We start from the raw sequence: 17,001 nt of genomic DNA, 5'->3' as shown, positions 1-17,001 counted from the left end.
CAAGCAGGCGCAATTCCTTACAACAAAATCCTAACTAAATGTATTTTTGATAAAGACTTTTGATTAGGAGATATACAAAAAACAACCACAAATCAAATAAATAATGAAAAGGTAATCAAATCAAAGGTAAATCAAACCCACCATAAATCTCAGAATGCTAATGTATATAATAATCAAACCTGGATATGAATAAATATGGAAAATTGACTACACTTGCCCTACAGCTGTGGTTAACAAGTGAACAATGATAATAATTAAAAAATCAAAGTCATTCTTCAGATGTTTCTGTGCGATCAGTGAGAATCTCTCCAGTCTGAGCTGCGGCGGTCACCAGCTCTGCTGTGTTATGCGCTATCGTAATTATAGTAAAGAGGGAGTCGAGAGAGGCTCACAACAAAAGAGAGGAATGAAAGCCAGAGGAGACGGGAGGGGGCTTGGATTTCCCGTCCCGGCACTCCAGGACTCGCTAAGCCGAATCACAAGTTTCCCTAATGAGAGAGGAGCGGGACCAACACTGGGACACAGAGCACAAGCGGCCTGCCAAATCACCATAACAACCGGTATGACCCACAATGCACCTCACCGCAGCTTAGAGCGCAGAGGCTGAAGATGCTGAGGTAACACAGCAGAGAGTCCTGATGACATTCTACAGTGACCACAAGCCCAAAACACTCTCCACTGACAGGACAAAAGCCAAACAGAGTTCAACGTGGTTATTATAACTGTGGCTGGAAAATGAAAGCTTATTCTAACCCCCGGCCCTCTGTGTGCCACAAACAGGGGGATAAGAGGGCCAGAGGCACAGCGGGGGGTGATTTACAGGAAGCCCTGCAGCCCGGGACGGTATTAACTCATTCAGCAAGCACACACAGATGTATACAAACATCTCTGATGTGGAAATCAATTGTGTTATCAATAAAATCAAACAATCATACAATAAACAGAGTGCAGCTCTCAGAGGATCTGACTTGCAGTTCTGGTTACACAAAATCATTCATTCATTCATTCTCCTTCAGCCACTTTTAAAAAGTCCCTTTAATCATCAGGGGTCGCCACAGCAGAATGAACCGTCAACTCATCCAGCATAAATTTTAAACAGCGGATGCGTTTTCAGCTGCAACCCAGTACTGGGAAACACCCATCCACACTCATACACTACGGCCAATTTAGCTTATTTAATTCACCTGTACTGCATGTCTTTGGACTCAAAAGCTGCGTCCCAAATGGCACACTATACAGTATGCACTCATGCACTTACACACTCATGCACTTACACACTCAACAGGATAGTATATGTATGTAGTGTCGTCCCAAATGGCACACTAATGTTTTTTTACTAAGCGGAAATTCAAACTGTTTCCCTGATGACGTTTGACGGTTGCCAAATCAGTGAACTAAACGACAGAATAATCAAATAATACCTGCCGTGAGTATTGCTGCATTCACCATCGGGAGGCGCTATAATCACTCTCGTAGGAGAATTTTGCTTTCACCATCCAAAATACATAAAATTATTCAACATGTGCGTCCGATAGCTCCGCCCCTTCCGCTACGAAAGCAAACCTGCGGTCGTTGAGTGCGTGAAGTGTCCATCATTACACACTTCATTTTAGCGGCTGAATGAGTGCATCATCTGGGTAATTAAAGTGCACTTATTATTTTTAGAGTTTTCAGTGTGAACACACTACTTACACTATTTATACTACAAAATGGCGTAGAATAGTGTATAAGTATGCGATTTGGGATGCAGCTAAAGCATTAATTTTCAATGATCTTCATTAAACAACATCTGCTTCCTGATGAATGAATTTCATAACAGAATATTTTAAGGGGGTAATTTCGAAATTGCTATTAATTTAACAAGTCTTGGACTGTTGGAGCCCTATATAGATGTCTTTGTTCTGCTGAAGACAAAGGAAAGCATTTGGAAGAACGACCAAGCAGATCTTGCCACCCATTTACACCAATAGCTGGAAAAATAAATACTTTGAGAGGAAATAGTTGGCGAGATCTGATTGGTTACATACATATATCCAAATATCTTCCTTTGTGTTCAGCAGAACAAAGAAATTTATACAGGACGTAAACAATTTGAGGGTGGGTAAATTATGACTGTTCAAATTTTTGGGTGAACTACACCTTTAAACCGATCCAACATGAAAGAAGTGGTGATGAAAACCAACTGTGTTGTCTCCTCACTTTGAAAAAACACTAAATGGATGACAGCTTACTAAAAAAAGAGGATGTAGCTCTCCGCACCAGCAGTTGGCAGTATCTGTAATGTCATTCTACAAGAGGACACTGGAACTAGTGCTGCACACATACAAACTGTAAACAAAGCAGCTTATTTAGCATTTTTGCTTGTGAAAAATGTCTGATAATCCATATTGTTTGCAAATATATAAATGAAATCACAGACGGTTTTTTTGCATTCCCTCTTAACTTGCATCTTTTTTTTTTGTTTTGTTTCTTCAGTTCAGTTTTTACTCTCAGGCTCGGGTGGAACACCAAAAAACTAGCCTGACAGGTGCTCACCGACATCCCAATGGCAAACCACGAATGGTAATAAAATTTTAGGTGAAAGCATGGACCATGCTGATTCATAATATGCAAGTCAAAGGCTAAAAAAACATATACAGGTCAAAATAAATGATCACCCGTGGCTCTCGGCAATACATTGAGGTCTTATGAAGTAAAATGTTGGGTTTGTGCAAGAAATTGTACAGACTGCTGTAAAGCTCAATATAGGGCTGGGCGATTTTTCCGATTAATTCGAATTTACGTTTTCAGACAATTTAATTTTGAATCAAATCGAGAAATCGAGATTTAAAAAAAAAAAATAATTTAATACATTATAATGGCACCAATGCGCTTTGGTTCACTCTGTATGAAGCAGGAAGCACACCAGAAGCGCCTCTCGGTGACGCGCCGCGCAGCACCACGATTCAGAACGCAGGTCATATTTCAGCCGCGCCACAGAGCGCCATCTGATTAGTTTCATGTTAAATATCATGCGAATGTGCGCGTGTGATGTGTGATAGTTTAATCTGTCATTTGCGCGCCGTGTCGCGGCGCTTCTGGTGTGCGACCTGCTTGATTGCCTGTTAAAGTGTGAAGTCATGTAGGATTTTACTTGTTGCACGTCTGTGTGGATTGTCAAGACATAGTCCCTTATCAAGTCAATAAACTCGATCTTAACATGTATGAAGGACGTAAACGCCTGCCATGTGAAAAACCGCGCCGATCTTTTGGTTTGAACACGAGCAGAGGTGAGGGACTGTAGCAGTGAAAATGAAAGTACCCGCCCCCATGACGTCATTTAGCGGACCTGGTTGAAAACCAGACAGATCACACAGCATAATAGAGAGTGGAGCAAAGCGCATCAAACGATCGGTATTTAAAAGGGGGAAAAAAGAAAAATAGATTAAATATATTATTTTATATTTGACACACATCTGGTACTTGTATTTGCTCCTGCTATACGTCCACAACTTCACACATTGGGTTAAATTAGGCTTTACAGTTTCCATGTTCAGTCCACTGTATCTTTTTAAGAAAAAGGCAGCAGCTTTACAACCTGTCATTTAATCAGAAGACAAAGTCAAAGCTGAGCTGATCTTTCCTAGGCTCAGCAAAACTTGCAAAAAATACCTCTGTATTCCTGCAACTGCAATATTTACACAAATATTTCTTATTCAAATCTTCAGCAACACTATTTAACTCGTGAATTTGTTTTACATTTATTTACACCTTGACCGATTTTTGTATGACATGGCCATTAAAAATACAATGTTCCTTAACCAGATGGTTTAAGTTAATTTTAATGAGAACGTTACTTCAGTCATGTTGTTGTAATGTTTTGAGAAGACTAGTAACACAATAAAAAAATGAATAAATAAATTTTTAAAAAAATCGAAATCGTGAATCGGTCAAACTTTATAAAAAACCTAGATTTTTTTTTTTTTTTTTTTGCCAAATGGCCCAGCCCTAGCTCAATAGTGTAGAGGCTGTGGATAACAGGTAATAATGCTGCTTTTTCTTGCTTAGACCAATTGATTCACTTCATAAGACAAACATTGTATCATCAAACACAACGGGTATTAATTTAGTTTTCCTCTATGTTTTTGTTTAACACTCAAAGTGGATGTAACTGTTGACTTGCATTTATGAATTACTAAAAAGAACAGTTTTACTAAAAATCTACTGTAAATCTAATCTTGGATGATCAGAGCAGTGCTTCCCACGGGTTTGAAATATACTTGCGGTGGTAGCCGGACTTGAACACACCATTTACCCACATCATATAAATAGTTAACTATTTGCCACAAACAAAACACAATTTTATTTTTTATATATTATATATATTTTACTCTGTTATACACTGTTTTTTTTAACAGGTTTAATAAAAAGACTACTAAAATAAAAAAGAAATAGACTATTTACCTTACAATTTAGACTATTCAGGAGCCAAGTTCAAAGCATGTTAGATGTGTATATAAAATAGCCTATGTAATATAGCCTAATGATATCTTGACTGATCATTAATAAAATAATCAGCAAATGAGAAATAAATGACAGAAAAAGCAATAAAAACAAACAATATCTCAAAAAATTATAATAATTACAAGATTGTACAATGTGTAGATTTAAATAAGGCAAATGTGTTGATTAACCATTACTAACGGTGTAGGTATATTTTGCAGCCAGTTTAGACCAGTCACTTCGTCCTCTCCTAGTATATAGTAAAGTTTTTCAGTGTCATTTAGATTCAAGAATAACTTATAGAATGTTTCTCTTGCTCTGTGAGTGCGAACAACATAAGCAAAAGACAGCAGCAGAAAGCAAAAGCCAAATTACGCACATTAACTCTGTGCAATTAATCGAAAATCTTGTTTCGATTCCGGCTTCTAACGATTATGAAAAACCATTCATCGAGATTAATGATTATTGCATCATATACCGCCCCCTTTCCAGTTGTACACATTTATTGCTCTGCAAAGCTCAGTTCCACGTAAAAAATGACTAAAAGTATGTGCTGTAATGTAACTTTTGCAGCACGGGACGCCGCGCTTAGCCTCGGACAGGCTCGGAGAAGAGCAGAGCACACACATCTAATGCCATCTTAATGTGAGTGCTTTAATGGTCAAATACATTTGTTTCAGAGTGCGGTGTTTAGTGCTTATTCATAATAACACTTGTTTGTGTAATAAACAAACAAGTTGAGAATCAAAATACGAGAAAGAGAAACCATATTAGAGCCGTACTATTCTTAAAGTGACAGCTCTCAATATTCCTGCTGCCGCCTGTTTTTGTTATTAATCAAACAACAAAAGGAGAAAATCCCTCACTGCTATTGATTGAAGGACTTTTGTAGCTATAGTTTTTTTCTTACAGTGTAGATGCTTAAAGCACAGTTTAAACATAACAGATTTAACTCATTTCTATTAACGGACTTATTTTATCTTTGCTATGATGAGTTCATTATATTTTACTAGATACTTTCAAGATACTGATATTCAGCTTAAAGTGACATTTAAAGGCTTAATTAGCGTAATTCGGCAAATTATAATATAACAGTTGTTTCTTCTGCTGACAATCAAAAATATATATTTCTTATAATATTGAGCTATTAAAATAGTTTCCAAATATTTAAACCTGCTTTTATTCTAGTTGAAATAAAACAAATAAGCCTTTCTCCAGAAGACAAAATATTATAGGAAATACTGTGAAAAATTCTATTGTTTAACATCATTTGAAAAATATTTAAATGTAAAAAACATAATTCACAGAAGTGCAAATAATTTTGACTTCAACTGATAATCGTTTTGAATAATCGAGATTACAATTATGACCAAAATAATCCCGATTATGGTTTTTCCCATAATTGAGCAGCCCTACTGGACGTTTTAGGAAATTTAGAAACCCGGGCTGCACAATTTTTTGAAGTGTCTCTGTGGGTCTGCAGAGCATGTGAGACTGTCTGGGGTGTGTTGACAGGTCTCACGTTTATCCGCTGCATAAAAATGTGCTGGATAAGTTGGCGGTTCATTCTACTGTGGTGAACCCGGATTAATAAAGGGACTAAGTCGACAAGAAAATGAATGAATGAATTATGTTATCTTGATTATCAAATATTTAATAAATAATTAAATCCTGCGATGTGACTATTGCGGATATACACATTGCGATATTGACACTCATGTGATATATTGTTCAGCCCTAATTAACATCTATGAAATCTTTTCATTCCACACATTGTCTTGCCTTGGGGGTTTTTTATAGTGAAAATTGTAATAATGTTCTTCACACTAAGAAAAGCGGTGTAAACTGTTCACTGAAATTGTAAAACTAAAACGTATTTATGGCAATCAAATTATAGGACAAATAAAATAAATAAAGGATCAGTTGTATCAGCATAACTGAGAGGTGGTCTGTCAGTTTGTTAATATTCATCTGGATGATGACGCTGGGTCTGGATCACAGATTATCACTAATCTTCACAGATCTTCATCTCAGTGGGGGGCTGGGCTCTCCACCGCAGCCCAGCAGAAAACGTCAAACCTGCGGTGAGGTGAACAGCGAAGCATGAATGTCAGAGCAATGTGTCTCCAGATGTTTCTTCATTCGGAAGAAATGATGTCTTATGCCTGATCCCAATGAAAAACGCTTTTGGATTAGATCAAAGCACTTTTACATGCCACTAATACAACACAGATTGTTTTAAAGCAGCCTCAGAGAAGTTAAATAATCAGATCAGAAACCACTGATCTTTCAGTTGTACAAGGGTTACCATATACATAATGTATTTACAAGTCTTTTCATAGTACAAAAACACATATTACACCATATAGATGCATTATTGTGGCTGTGTGCTATAGCATGCAAAATTTGTTATCACCACTTTCTTTTCAAGCATGCTAATATGTTGAATTTTGAAACACATGTATTGCTAAAACAGACTTTAGCTGCACCGAAGCTGTTTTACTGGCCTTGGCTCACACTGCTGCGCCTCCATCCTAACACTACATCATGACCCAGTTTCAGGACGCTGCTACAGCAGTCAGTCATTCAGTCAGTCAGTCATCCAGCCGCCGCCCCCACAGCCAGGCCTGGGAATCGCACCCAAAGCAGCCAGACAGCACCAGTTGAACCCAGAGATCACTAGTAGGAGAGTTGAGAGAAGGCAGAGCGCTGAATGTTCGCCTGCCTCCAGCAGCACACATTATCAAACATCCTCAGAGACGGGCTGGTAAAGAACTGATGCAGGAACTAATACACTGAATTTAAATAGGGTGTAAGGGGGGCGAGACACAAAAAGGAATTGGGTCACTGCGGAAAATGGTGCAAAAGAAATTGCAGCATTGCTGTTTTTTAGGCTCCAAAATGATTTGTCCATTTTTAAATTTATTACAATCAAATCAAACATTATGAGACACCCTGTTGCAAAACAAAACACAACAAAACCCATCAAAAAAAATATATATATTACAACAAAACCAAATAGAACCAAACAAAACACCCAACAAAACCAAAACAAAAAACAAAACAACATTGAGACACCCTGTCACAAAGCAAAACACAACAAATCCAAACAAACCCCAAAAAATAAATAAATAAACACAAAACCGAACACAACAAAAGCAAATAAAACAAAACCAAATAAAACCAAACAAAACACAACAGAACACAAAACCAAACCAAAAAACAAAACATTATGAGACACCCTGGGTGCGTTCTTCGTACAGTACCTCACTTAAATGATTAAAGATGATTTGGCAGATACTGGATCTTTTAATCATGATAACTGATCTCTAATTTGGTTCTTCAAACAGGTTTGTGTCTGGAAGAACTGATCTGAGACCACTGTGTGTGCTGAAAGAACAGATCTATTGATCCTTGAATTTATGATCAGCAATGCAACGATTGGCTGATGGTAAAGCAGCGTAATGACATTATCTAATTGTTTGTTATGATTTTATTTGTTTTATTGTTTGTTTGCTATTATTGCTTTCAAAAAAAAGTCACGTATTCTGCATGTCTATTATCATGCACAAATTGTACTAAAGTGATCTAAAAAGTTCATATCAATAATTTTTTTCTTTGAACCAAAGTACTTTCACTTCGGAATGCAGATTGCATAAGTTTTATTAATACATATATTATTTATTTTCCAAAGTGTACATACTCAGTACATTCGGTACATACATTCAGTATTATCTTTGCTTGAAATGATCCGACCTAATCCTGTTTATATGAAATGAGCCTGCTCCTTAGCAAGTTGGAACGAAACAATCCTGGATCATGTCAAATTGTCAATAACCAAATCCAGATAATTGAGTAATCCATGTACGAAGAACCGACCCCCTGTTGCAAAATAAAACAAACAAAACACAGCAAAAAAAAATCATTACCAAACTAAATGAAAACACAACAATAAAACGCAACAAAATCCAACCCAACACAACCAAACAAACCAAAACACAACAAAACCAAACACAACACATCAAAACCAAACAAAACACAACAAAACCAAATAAAACAAATCAAAGCAACAAAACGCAACACAACAAACCAAACTAAAACCAAACCAAAACACAACAAAACCCAACTAAAACCAAAAAATAAAATCAAACAAAACACAACAAAACCCAAACCAAAATAAACTAAAACAAACAAACAACAAAACATAACAAAATCCAACCCAACAAAACCAAACAAACCAAAACACAACAAAACAAAACCAAGCAAAACACAATAAAACTAAACCCAACACAGTAAAACCAAACAAAACAAAACACAACAAAACATGCTTATATTTACAGTAGATGGTTTAAATTTAAATCTGCACTGCTTTAACAATACCAAAAATACAAATACAAAAAGCAAACAAAAACAAAGAAAAAGCTAAGAAAAAATTAAGCAAATAAAATCATTTAAAAATTAAGTGAAACAAAAAACAATAATTTTTTTTGTTTGTTTCAATTATACGTTATTTGATTAAAACAAAAACTACACTGGACGAGCCTATAATCCATTTAGAAGTAAAACCGTTGAACTGAATTGATACATTTACAATTAATATTAAAAAGAATTTTGTTTTGTGCCTTTTTGTCAGAAAGGAATAGTGTTTTCTCACAACACAGTGTAATATTTGGGCATAACAAAGAAAAAAACAACATCAACAACATACTGTAGTATCCCTGAATTCTATCGATTTAGAAAATTTATTGTATTTTGTATTGTAAATTTGTATCGATTTACATGTTTGTTAATCAAACAAGGTGGTACAGTAATCAGACAACTGTATTAAAATTCTCCAATTATCACTCATCATGCTTGATACAGTGACCAATTACTAATCGTGACTTATTTACATTCAACAAGGCCGTTTCAGTTCATTCATGCTAAGAGGAACTCAACAGCTGATGTAAAAAAAAAAAAAAAAACTCTCAGAGCCCAAGAAGAATCAAACACTCCATTAGTGTCCATTAAACCCCTTCCTGCTGTGAAACAGACCCTCTTCTGACAGGGAGGAAAGTGCTACATCAGTACAGACTCTGCTGTATTTGGTCTGGCTTTTGTTTCAAGGCCTGATCCCTCAACCCTGCCACTATTTGTCAGCTCCTCCATTGTGTCTCTCCAATACCACAGTGAGCCTGCATGCAGATTTCCGATAACTGTGCTGTCCTAAACAGCTGGATCAACTCAGGAGGGGGGTTGCAGGAGAGGGGGAGCTGCCTTATGTCCTATAATCCCTGCAAATCAAGAATAAACGGGAACCGCCCTTCCCCGAAACCCCCTTCACCCCCAGAAAACATCCCCCAGAGCTGCAGTGAAACCCTCTCGGTGCGTCCCGGTACAAGGGTCAATTGATTGTAACCTTTGGCAAGTCAAATCAGCTTCCCACTGCTCTGAGCTGGTGGACTGCAATGACCTGTCGATGCTCAATAAATCACAGATGCATTATGGGTGTGTCCTAAAACCTACCTAAAGAACGGTAAACTGAAATCGTAGGCAGATCCTAAAACAAAGGCTATAGAAGCTGTAGATGTGGTTTTCCAGAATTTACAATTGCACCTCATTTAAGCCAACATGCAACAAGATTTGAAAACTTGCAGTTGGAAGGGCAGCAGCCGCATAAAACGTATGCAAGAGTAATTGGTGGTTCATTTCACTGTGGCGACCCATGACAAATCAGGGGCTAAGCTGAAGGAAAGTGAGTGGGCTTTGAAAACATCAACAATTAAGCATATTTCAGTTTAATATTCAGAAGAAATTGTTTAATCTGTACATTTGATGATTAAACTCACATAAGAACACATTTTAAACTGAAGTGAGAAGTTGCAAGCTGTTTATTGCCGAATCAAACTTTTCAAACAATTTCTATTTGCGATACTGACAGAGTTATTAAACTGAACTGAATCAACAATGAGCTAAAGTGAGCTAAATAGTGATCCCACAGAAGAATCTGGCAATATTTACCATTGTTCTCTTCAAAAATGTAAAACAATGTCTTGAAATGATCTGTAGTGTATAAAGCCCTATTTAAAACAAGTAACTTAAAGGGACAGTTAACACAAAAAAATAAATAAAAATAAAACAGGCCTCGTTTACCCTTTCACTTGTTCCAATTCTATTTGAGTTTCTTTCTTCTGCTGAACACAAAAGAAAATATTTTGAAGAAAGCTGGAAACTAGAGCTGCACGATTCTGGCTAAAATGAGAATCGCAATTTTTTATTTTTTTTTGCTTGAAATAAAGATCAACATTTTCTCACGATTCTGTAGATGTATAATAAAGCTTAATAAGAGATTATTGTTTTTTTTTCTCAAACATATGGTAAAACGACAATAGAAGTATTATGTGTAGGTCTATTGGTTTCTATAAGTTATTCTATTTTACTTATAATAATTCTAATGTTGAATTATGTATGAGTTGCTTGCAATTTGTCATTGACAACATTAATAGACCATTTAATTCACTGGTAAAATCAGCATTATATAGGCTAGAGTAGTTATACTGACACTGTAAACATTTATTTTCATGCACAATTGGGTTTTCGCTATGAAAGAAAAAAACTTGTCTGTTTGTCGCAGTCATAATTCTAAAATACGATGATTATTTAAAAGATGCTCTCAAACGATCACTCTGTGCCACAAACTGAATATTATTTACAACTTTATTACCTGTTACTCACAGTATATGCAGGTTCTGTTCACTAGACAGTAGTCAGCAGCTTACGTCATGTGTGATTTCCTGGCCGCGAATACATCATTATATGAAGACAAAAATGACATTTTTGGGTGAATTATACCTTATAAATACAGTATGTGACTCTTTAAACATCATTTGGAGGTGTCCATGTCGCTGAGCAATGTATGTGAAATAATGAAAAGACTCGTGCAGCCGCCTTTGCTTCTCTCTTGAACTTGAAATTATGATTGGTAGAATCGTAGAAATGCTGGATTAAGATCGTCTAGGGGGTCGAATCAATATTGCAATCTTTTTTCGATTAATTGTGCAACTCTACTGGAAACCTGTACCAATAGACTTCTATGGTATTTGTTTTTCCTAATATGAATGTCAATGGTTACAGGTTTACACCTTTCTTAAAAATCTCTCTCTCTCTCTCTCTCTCTCTCTCTCTCTCTCTCTCTCTCTCTCTATATATGTATATATATATATATGTATATATATATATATATATATATATGTATATATATATATATATATATATATATATATATATATATATATATATATATATATATTTATATATATATATACACACACACACACACTCACTCCTAAAACTCACTCCTAAAAAGAGCTAGACACACCCACTTTCCCGACTTTTTTCAAACTAGAAAGTTTGAAAACACCCCGCTGAGACAGAGGGGTTTCGTGGCCCTTTAGCAAAATTGTTTAATTAATTAAATTAAAAATAAATAAATAAATAAACAAATAAAAAAAATGAAAAGAAAAAAGAAAAGAAATATCTAAATTGCATTGAAAATAGATTTAAAAAAAAAGAAATTACAATAAAAATAAAATAAAAAGCTAAATTGCATTAAAAAATAAATGAACAAAAGAAATAAGAAATGAAAAAAGAAAAAAAGCTAAATTGCATTAAAAATAAAAAATAAATAAAAATAAATAAATAAATAAATAAAAGGGAAAAAAGAAAAAAAGTAGAAATAAAAAAAAAATACAAAAACTATCAGGCTATCAATAAGAAAAGCAAATATAAAAAGCAAATCACTAAAAAGCAAATAGATAAAAATGCAGTGTGATAATTATCATCAGCAACAGCAACAAACCAAACAAATTTGTCCAATCAGACACCGCAAACCAGTATTGAAAAAATACAGTTACTGAAAAAAATAAAGCCAAAAATACTGATACACACTTGTAGACTTGACTATCAACTCTACATATTCATGACATTATAAAGCAAGTCTACAAATGACAACTACTAGTGTGGACTCAAGAACGTCAGCTAAATCTGCCGTTTACAGTATGAAGAGCAACTCTAATCAGTTATTTGAGGTTGAATTTTGATTGGTGGCAGACACATAAACAGGCACTGTATCAGCTGTAAATCCCAGCGATGCATCTCAGCTCAGCGTTGTGATAATGCTTGTAGATCTTACCATTTTGATGGGCTTCTGTCGGAGCTCTGACTCTGTCACTGGTACATTCTGGTCTTTGGGTGCCAAGCCCTTTCGGCCCAGGAGCTGTAAGAGTGCTGGGATGTCTTTGGGCGGCCCCTCGGCCCCCGGGCTCCCACCCAGCAGAAGACCATAAGTGCGACAGTAGAGTTCAGGAGACAGCAGCAGACGCGTAACAGGGGGCTTCAGGTGCTCTTGCTCATACTGATCACAATAGAACGGGTCTCGCAGCTCCACCGGGACATTCTCTACAGGAAAGGACAGATAGAAAAACAGAACATGATCAGAATTTAATATAGTCACATAAAGCCTCTGTACTGTACACTGTATGAAGCCTGGTTTATATTCAACTTCGCTTGAGTGCTCAATGTGACATCACTGATGTGTTTGCAGAGGTTCGCTTTGGGTGTGTGAGACATGATTTTGGCTGGCAGAGTGCACAACATTTTTTGAGACTCAAGCGAACAGCATTTCATTTGAGTCCGCAGGTATGACTGTTTACAGACATCTTTATGATCTGTCCATGCATGATTAATGTAAAACCCCAAAAGTTAAGGTAGCTCAAACTATTTAAGAAAACCGATTGCAACAAACCATTTCAGTTCAGAAACTAATCTATTTGAGTAAACGAAGCAATTTAAGCACAGTAAAATCCAATAAATGGAGAACTCAAACCAACTGAGCACTGTAAAAATCAATTAGTTAAGACAACTTAAACCATTTGAGGAAACTGATTGCTACAAAGCATTTGAGTCTATTTGAATCTATTTGAGCACTGTGAACTTACTCCATTTGAGTTGAAGTAATGAGGTATTTAATTAATTCATTACCTTCAACACTCATGACACTTCAACACTCTAAAACTCTTTTTAAATGAGTAGAATTAACTTCAATAAATTTTGAGTTAACTACACTCGTTTCATTTGATGAAGTTGGCTGTTGGGTTTTACAGTGTAGAGAAAACCAGATGACCAATACATTTTCGATACATTCATTCTTCCATGGCGGGGCGCCACGCCAAAATTCATCCTGCCACAGTTACATTATAGCTTCAAAACAATATATTTTTTAATAGCAGATAATAATCGTACCAAAACGTATTAAAGGGTAAGTGAATTATGACAACACAAACTTTTCTGTAACCGTAGTAGTGATGTGCCTCATTTGTTTAAACCTTCAAGGTTACGTGCTGACTGACAGACAGGTGTGTGATGCATAAGGCCAGCAAACACGACGTATAGCCGTTTCACTTTACTTCAGGACGCATTAATACCACTCTGTGAGGATTGGAGACATTCATAAATATTCCTAACAAATCTCATAAATGCTGGAGGCATACTTGTTACATAAATGCACTAAATCGCACTTCAGCAGTTTTTATTTGAGAGCGCACAAGAGGATCTGCTCACTCATGAAGCGGCTTATATTTGAGGGGCGTGCAAGAAGTTTTGTGCTCAAGCAGAGGAAATCAGCGTGCAAACAAAGAGATCCGCATGCTCATAGGCTATTACATAAATGCGATCTCGATTTCTAATACTGCGCACACGACATTTGTCATTTGAAATAACGCCACAGGTAGTTGGTAGATCTGTGTGTAAATAAAAAAAAAAAGGCCTTCCACCACAGCTGGAAAAAATCCTAGAGGAAACACTGCAATAATTCTTGGCTAGAAATTGCAACAGCCATGTTAAGGAATAAAGTTTTAGTAAAAGTTTGGGAAAACTTGAGTGATAAGTTTGTTCCAACCAAAAGAAGCCTTGGCAAAAGTGGAGACCCAGGTGATTTTAATACACAATACAGAAAAATGCTTTTTTCACCATTAAATTTGATATTAAAACAATTTAATAGTTACAAAACTATAATTAAAAAACTAATTATTCATTCATTCATTTTCTTTTCAGCTTAGTCCCTTTTATTAATTCGAGGTCACCACAGCAGAATGAACCGCCAACTTATCCAGCATGTTTTTACGCAGCGGATGCCCTTCCAGCAGCAACCCATCTTTGGGAAATATCTACACACACTCATACACTATAGACAATTTTAGCCTAGCCAATTCACCTGTACCGCATGTCTTTGGATTGTGGGGGAAACCGGAGCACCCAGAGGAAACCCACGTGAACGCAGGGAGAACATGCCAACTCCACACAGAAATTCCAACTGACAGAGCCGAGGCTCGAACCAGCGACTTTTTTGCTGTGAGGCGACAACACTACCTACTGTGCCACTGTGTCACCCTTAAAAACAAATGATTTCTTTGATAACTGAAAAAGATTCATTGAACCTATAGGTTAGTAACATACAGATGCCCTGATTTTTGGGCTTTTTGGTAAAAATAAGGGTCAAGAATGTTGGACCATTATTGCCTTTTTGAAATATTTTTAGACACAAACTAGCCAGACAGTGAATTGTGTGATTTGTGGAGTGGGCCGTCAGCATTTTTTAGAAAGTGTACTTTTTTGCTTTTATTCCTACCATAACAAAATATATATGTGTAGAGTAAACCATGTTCTGTTGTCATTCATATGTTAATAAACTTTACTAGGTAGAACTGTCTGAAAAATGAACAAAAGCAAGTGAAGCAACAGTTGGATTTAAAAAAATGTTTTTGAACGATTATAAAAATCTTTCAAATCATTAAATAATTTGAAATAATTTACAAAAAAACAATAAAAATAATTAGTTTATCAACATCTTGAATGATTTTAATGATATCACATAGTTCCAGAAAATTCTTATTTCTGTTTATCTGTCTGATTTTACGGTCAGTCTCTTTTGACCACCCCATGTTGTTTAAAAGAATATCTCAACGGCGAACACATCCAGTCTGTTTCGCAAGGTGCATTTAACCTTTTTGTTTAGGCATACAGTTTATGAATACAACAATTTTCTCCTAAAGATCTGCATCCCCTCCAGGAGCATTTAGTTGGAAAGTGAGAGCCGCCTTGTGGTATTATCACAGAGAGGCTGAAGTATGGCAAGGCAATATTGCAAAAAAATTATAACAATATCATGTTTCCTATCATTCGATATCGATAATTATTGAATAGTTTTTACATTTAGGAATATTAGGATTTTTTTAATTCAACCAATTTATTTAATTTAACTGACATTACTAAGGCAAATAGTTGTAATAGTCAAAAAAACTGATCTCTTTATAATAAAATAAACAAGTGTTTAAGAAACTCTTAAACTTGGTTAATAAAATGTTACAAAGTTTTTGCAACAGTAAAGTGTAAATGCTGAACAATCAAAGCAAACCTAACGTTATATCAACATCTGTAAGGTGTCAGTAATAATGATATACTAAACCTTAAACTCTGTAAACAAAACAAATTATGATAATAAAATCTGAGTTTTTAAGTAAAGGAACCAACCATCATTATTCAAATACATACTGCAACATTACAAATTGTGGAGTTGAATGACTACATTACCCCTATGCTAAAAACTTGGATGGACAAGAAAGAAACTAAAAATCCACTTTTGGCGACATGCTTAAATCTTTTTTTTATTTACAATCTCCTTACTCATTTTTCAATCTCATTTTTGCATGTGACCTGAAGTGATAAGAGTGGATTCCTTGACCATTTACAATGGACTTTGCCGGTGCTTAATTTGTAAATTGCGAGGTCCCAGAACAGATCGGTGTAATGGATCCGGCATGTTACGTGAGGTTGGAGAGGTGTCACAGACGAAGGACGAAAGTGAAGAGCGGGGGTTGTAGCGGACAAGAGAGAAGAGGGTTGGGGAGTCGCAGAAGAAAGTAAAAGTGAACAGTGGACGGGAGAGGAGGACAATTGAGGAGGAGGGTTATCGGTAAAATGAGGGCACAAATAAAACCCTGGGCTCCTCTGGGGTCACTCATAACTAGGCGACCATCAAGAGTTTTCTCAGGATGACAAATGAACAAACCATTGGTTTCGATACAAGTTTATAGAGAAAAGTAAAAAGCGCTGCACTGTTTGGGTGTGCTGTGTTTGTCTGAGGAAATTAGTCTGCCGTTATTACTGAAATGTGTATATTCCATACAAAGTCTGAAGCAGATTGTTTAATTCTACTCATGCTCGCTGCTTTCGTTAAAAGTTAAGGTGTTTTTAATTAGGTGCGGCTGGAAAATGTACACAGTTCACGTGCTTGCACAACATTTGCGTGTCACTCCCATATGAGCGTTGTGCAAGTCGCACGCCTCCATTGGAAATGACAAACTGACACCCTAAGCATATTGGCACTGCATCCGTGGAATGCGCTCAGCAGCCACATTTTAATAAAACTATAGACTTCATACTGAAGCATTTTATTATATCGATATTGACAATGGTGTTCGGTCA

General features: G+C 36.1%; 2 protein-coding genes across 9 annotated transcripts in view; both read right to left on the bottom strand.

Moving 5' to 3' along the window:
- Positions 1 to 17,001, bottom strand: part of LOC147846065 (uncharacterized) — a 700,063-nt gene that overhangs the window by 577,591 nt on the left and 105,471 nt on the right. The gene's annotated exons all lie outside the window — the stretch shown is intronic.
- The window catches only part of camsap3 (calmodulin regulated spectrin-associated protein family, member 3), a 99,292-nt gene that overhangs the window by 40,840 nt on the left and 41,451 nt on the right, over positions 1 to 17,001 (bottom strand). For all 8 annotated transcript variants that reach the window (XM_087245221.1, XM_087245222.1, XM_087245225.1 and 5 more), the window contains exon 2: positions 12,653 to 12,918. In XM_087245221.1, the coding sequence (XP_087101347.1) occupies positions 12,653 to 12,918 (266 nt within the window). The remainder of the gene's footprint in view (positions 1 to 12,652; positions 12,919 to 17,001) is intronic.

This window comes from Danio rerio, chromosome 3, assembly GCF_052040795.2.
Source record: "Danio rerio strain M-AB ecotype USA chromosome 3, GRCz13ab, whole genome shotgun sequence".
NCBI lineage: Eukaryota > Metazoa > Chordata > Actinopteri > Cypriniformes > Danionidae > Danio > Danio rerio.
This window is presented reverse-complemented; position numbering and strand designations above follow the sequence as displayed.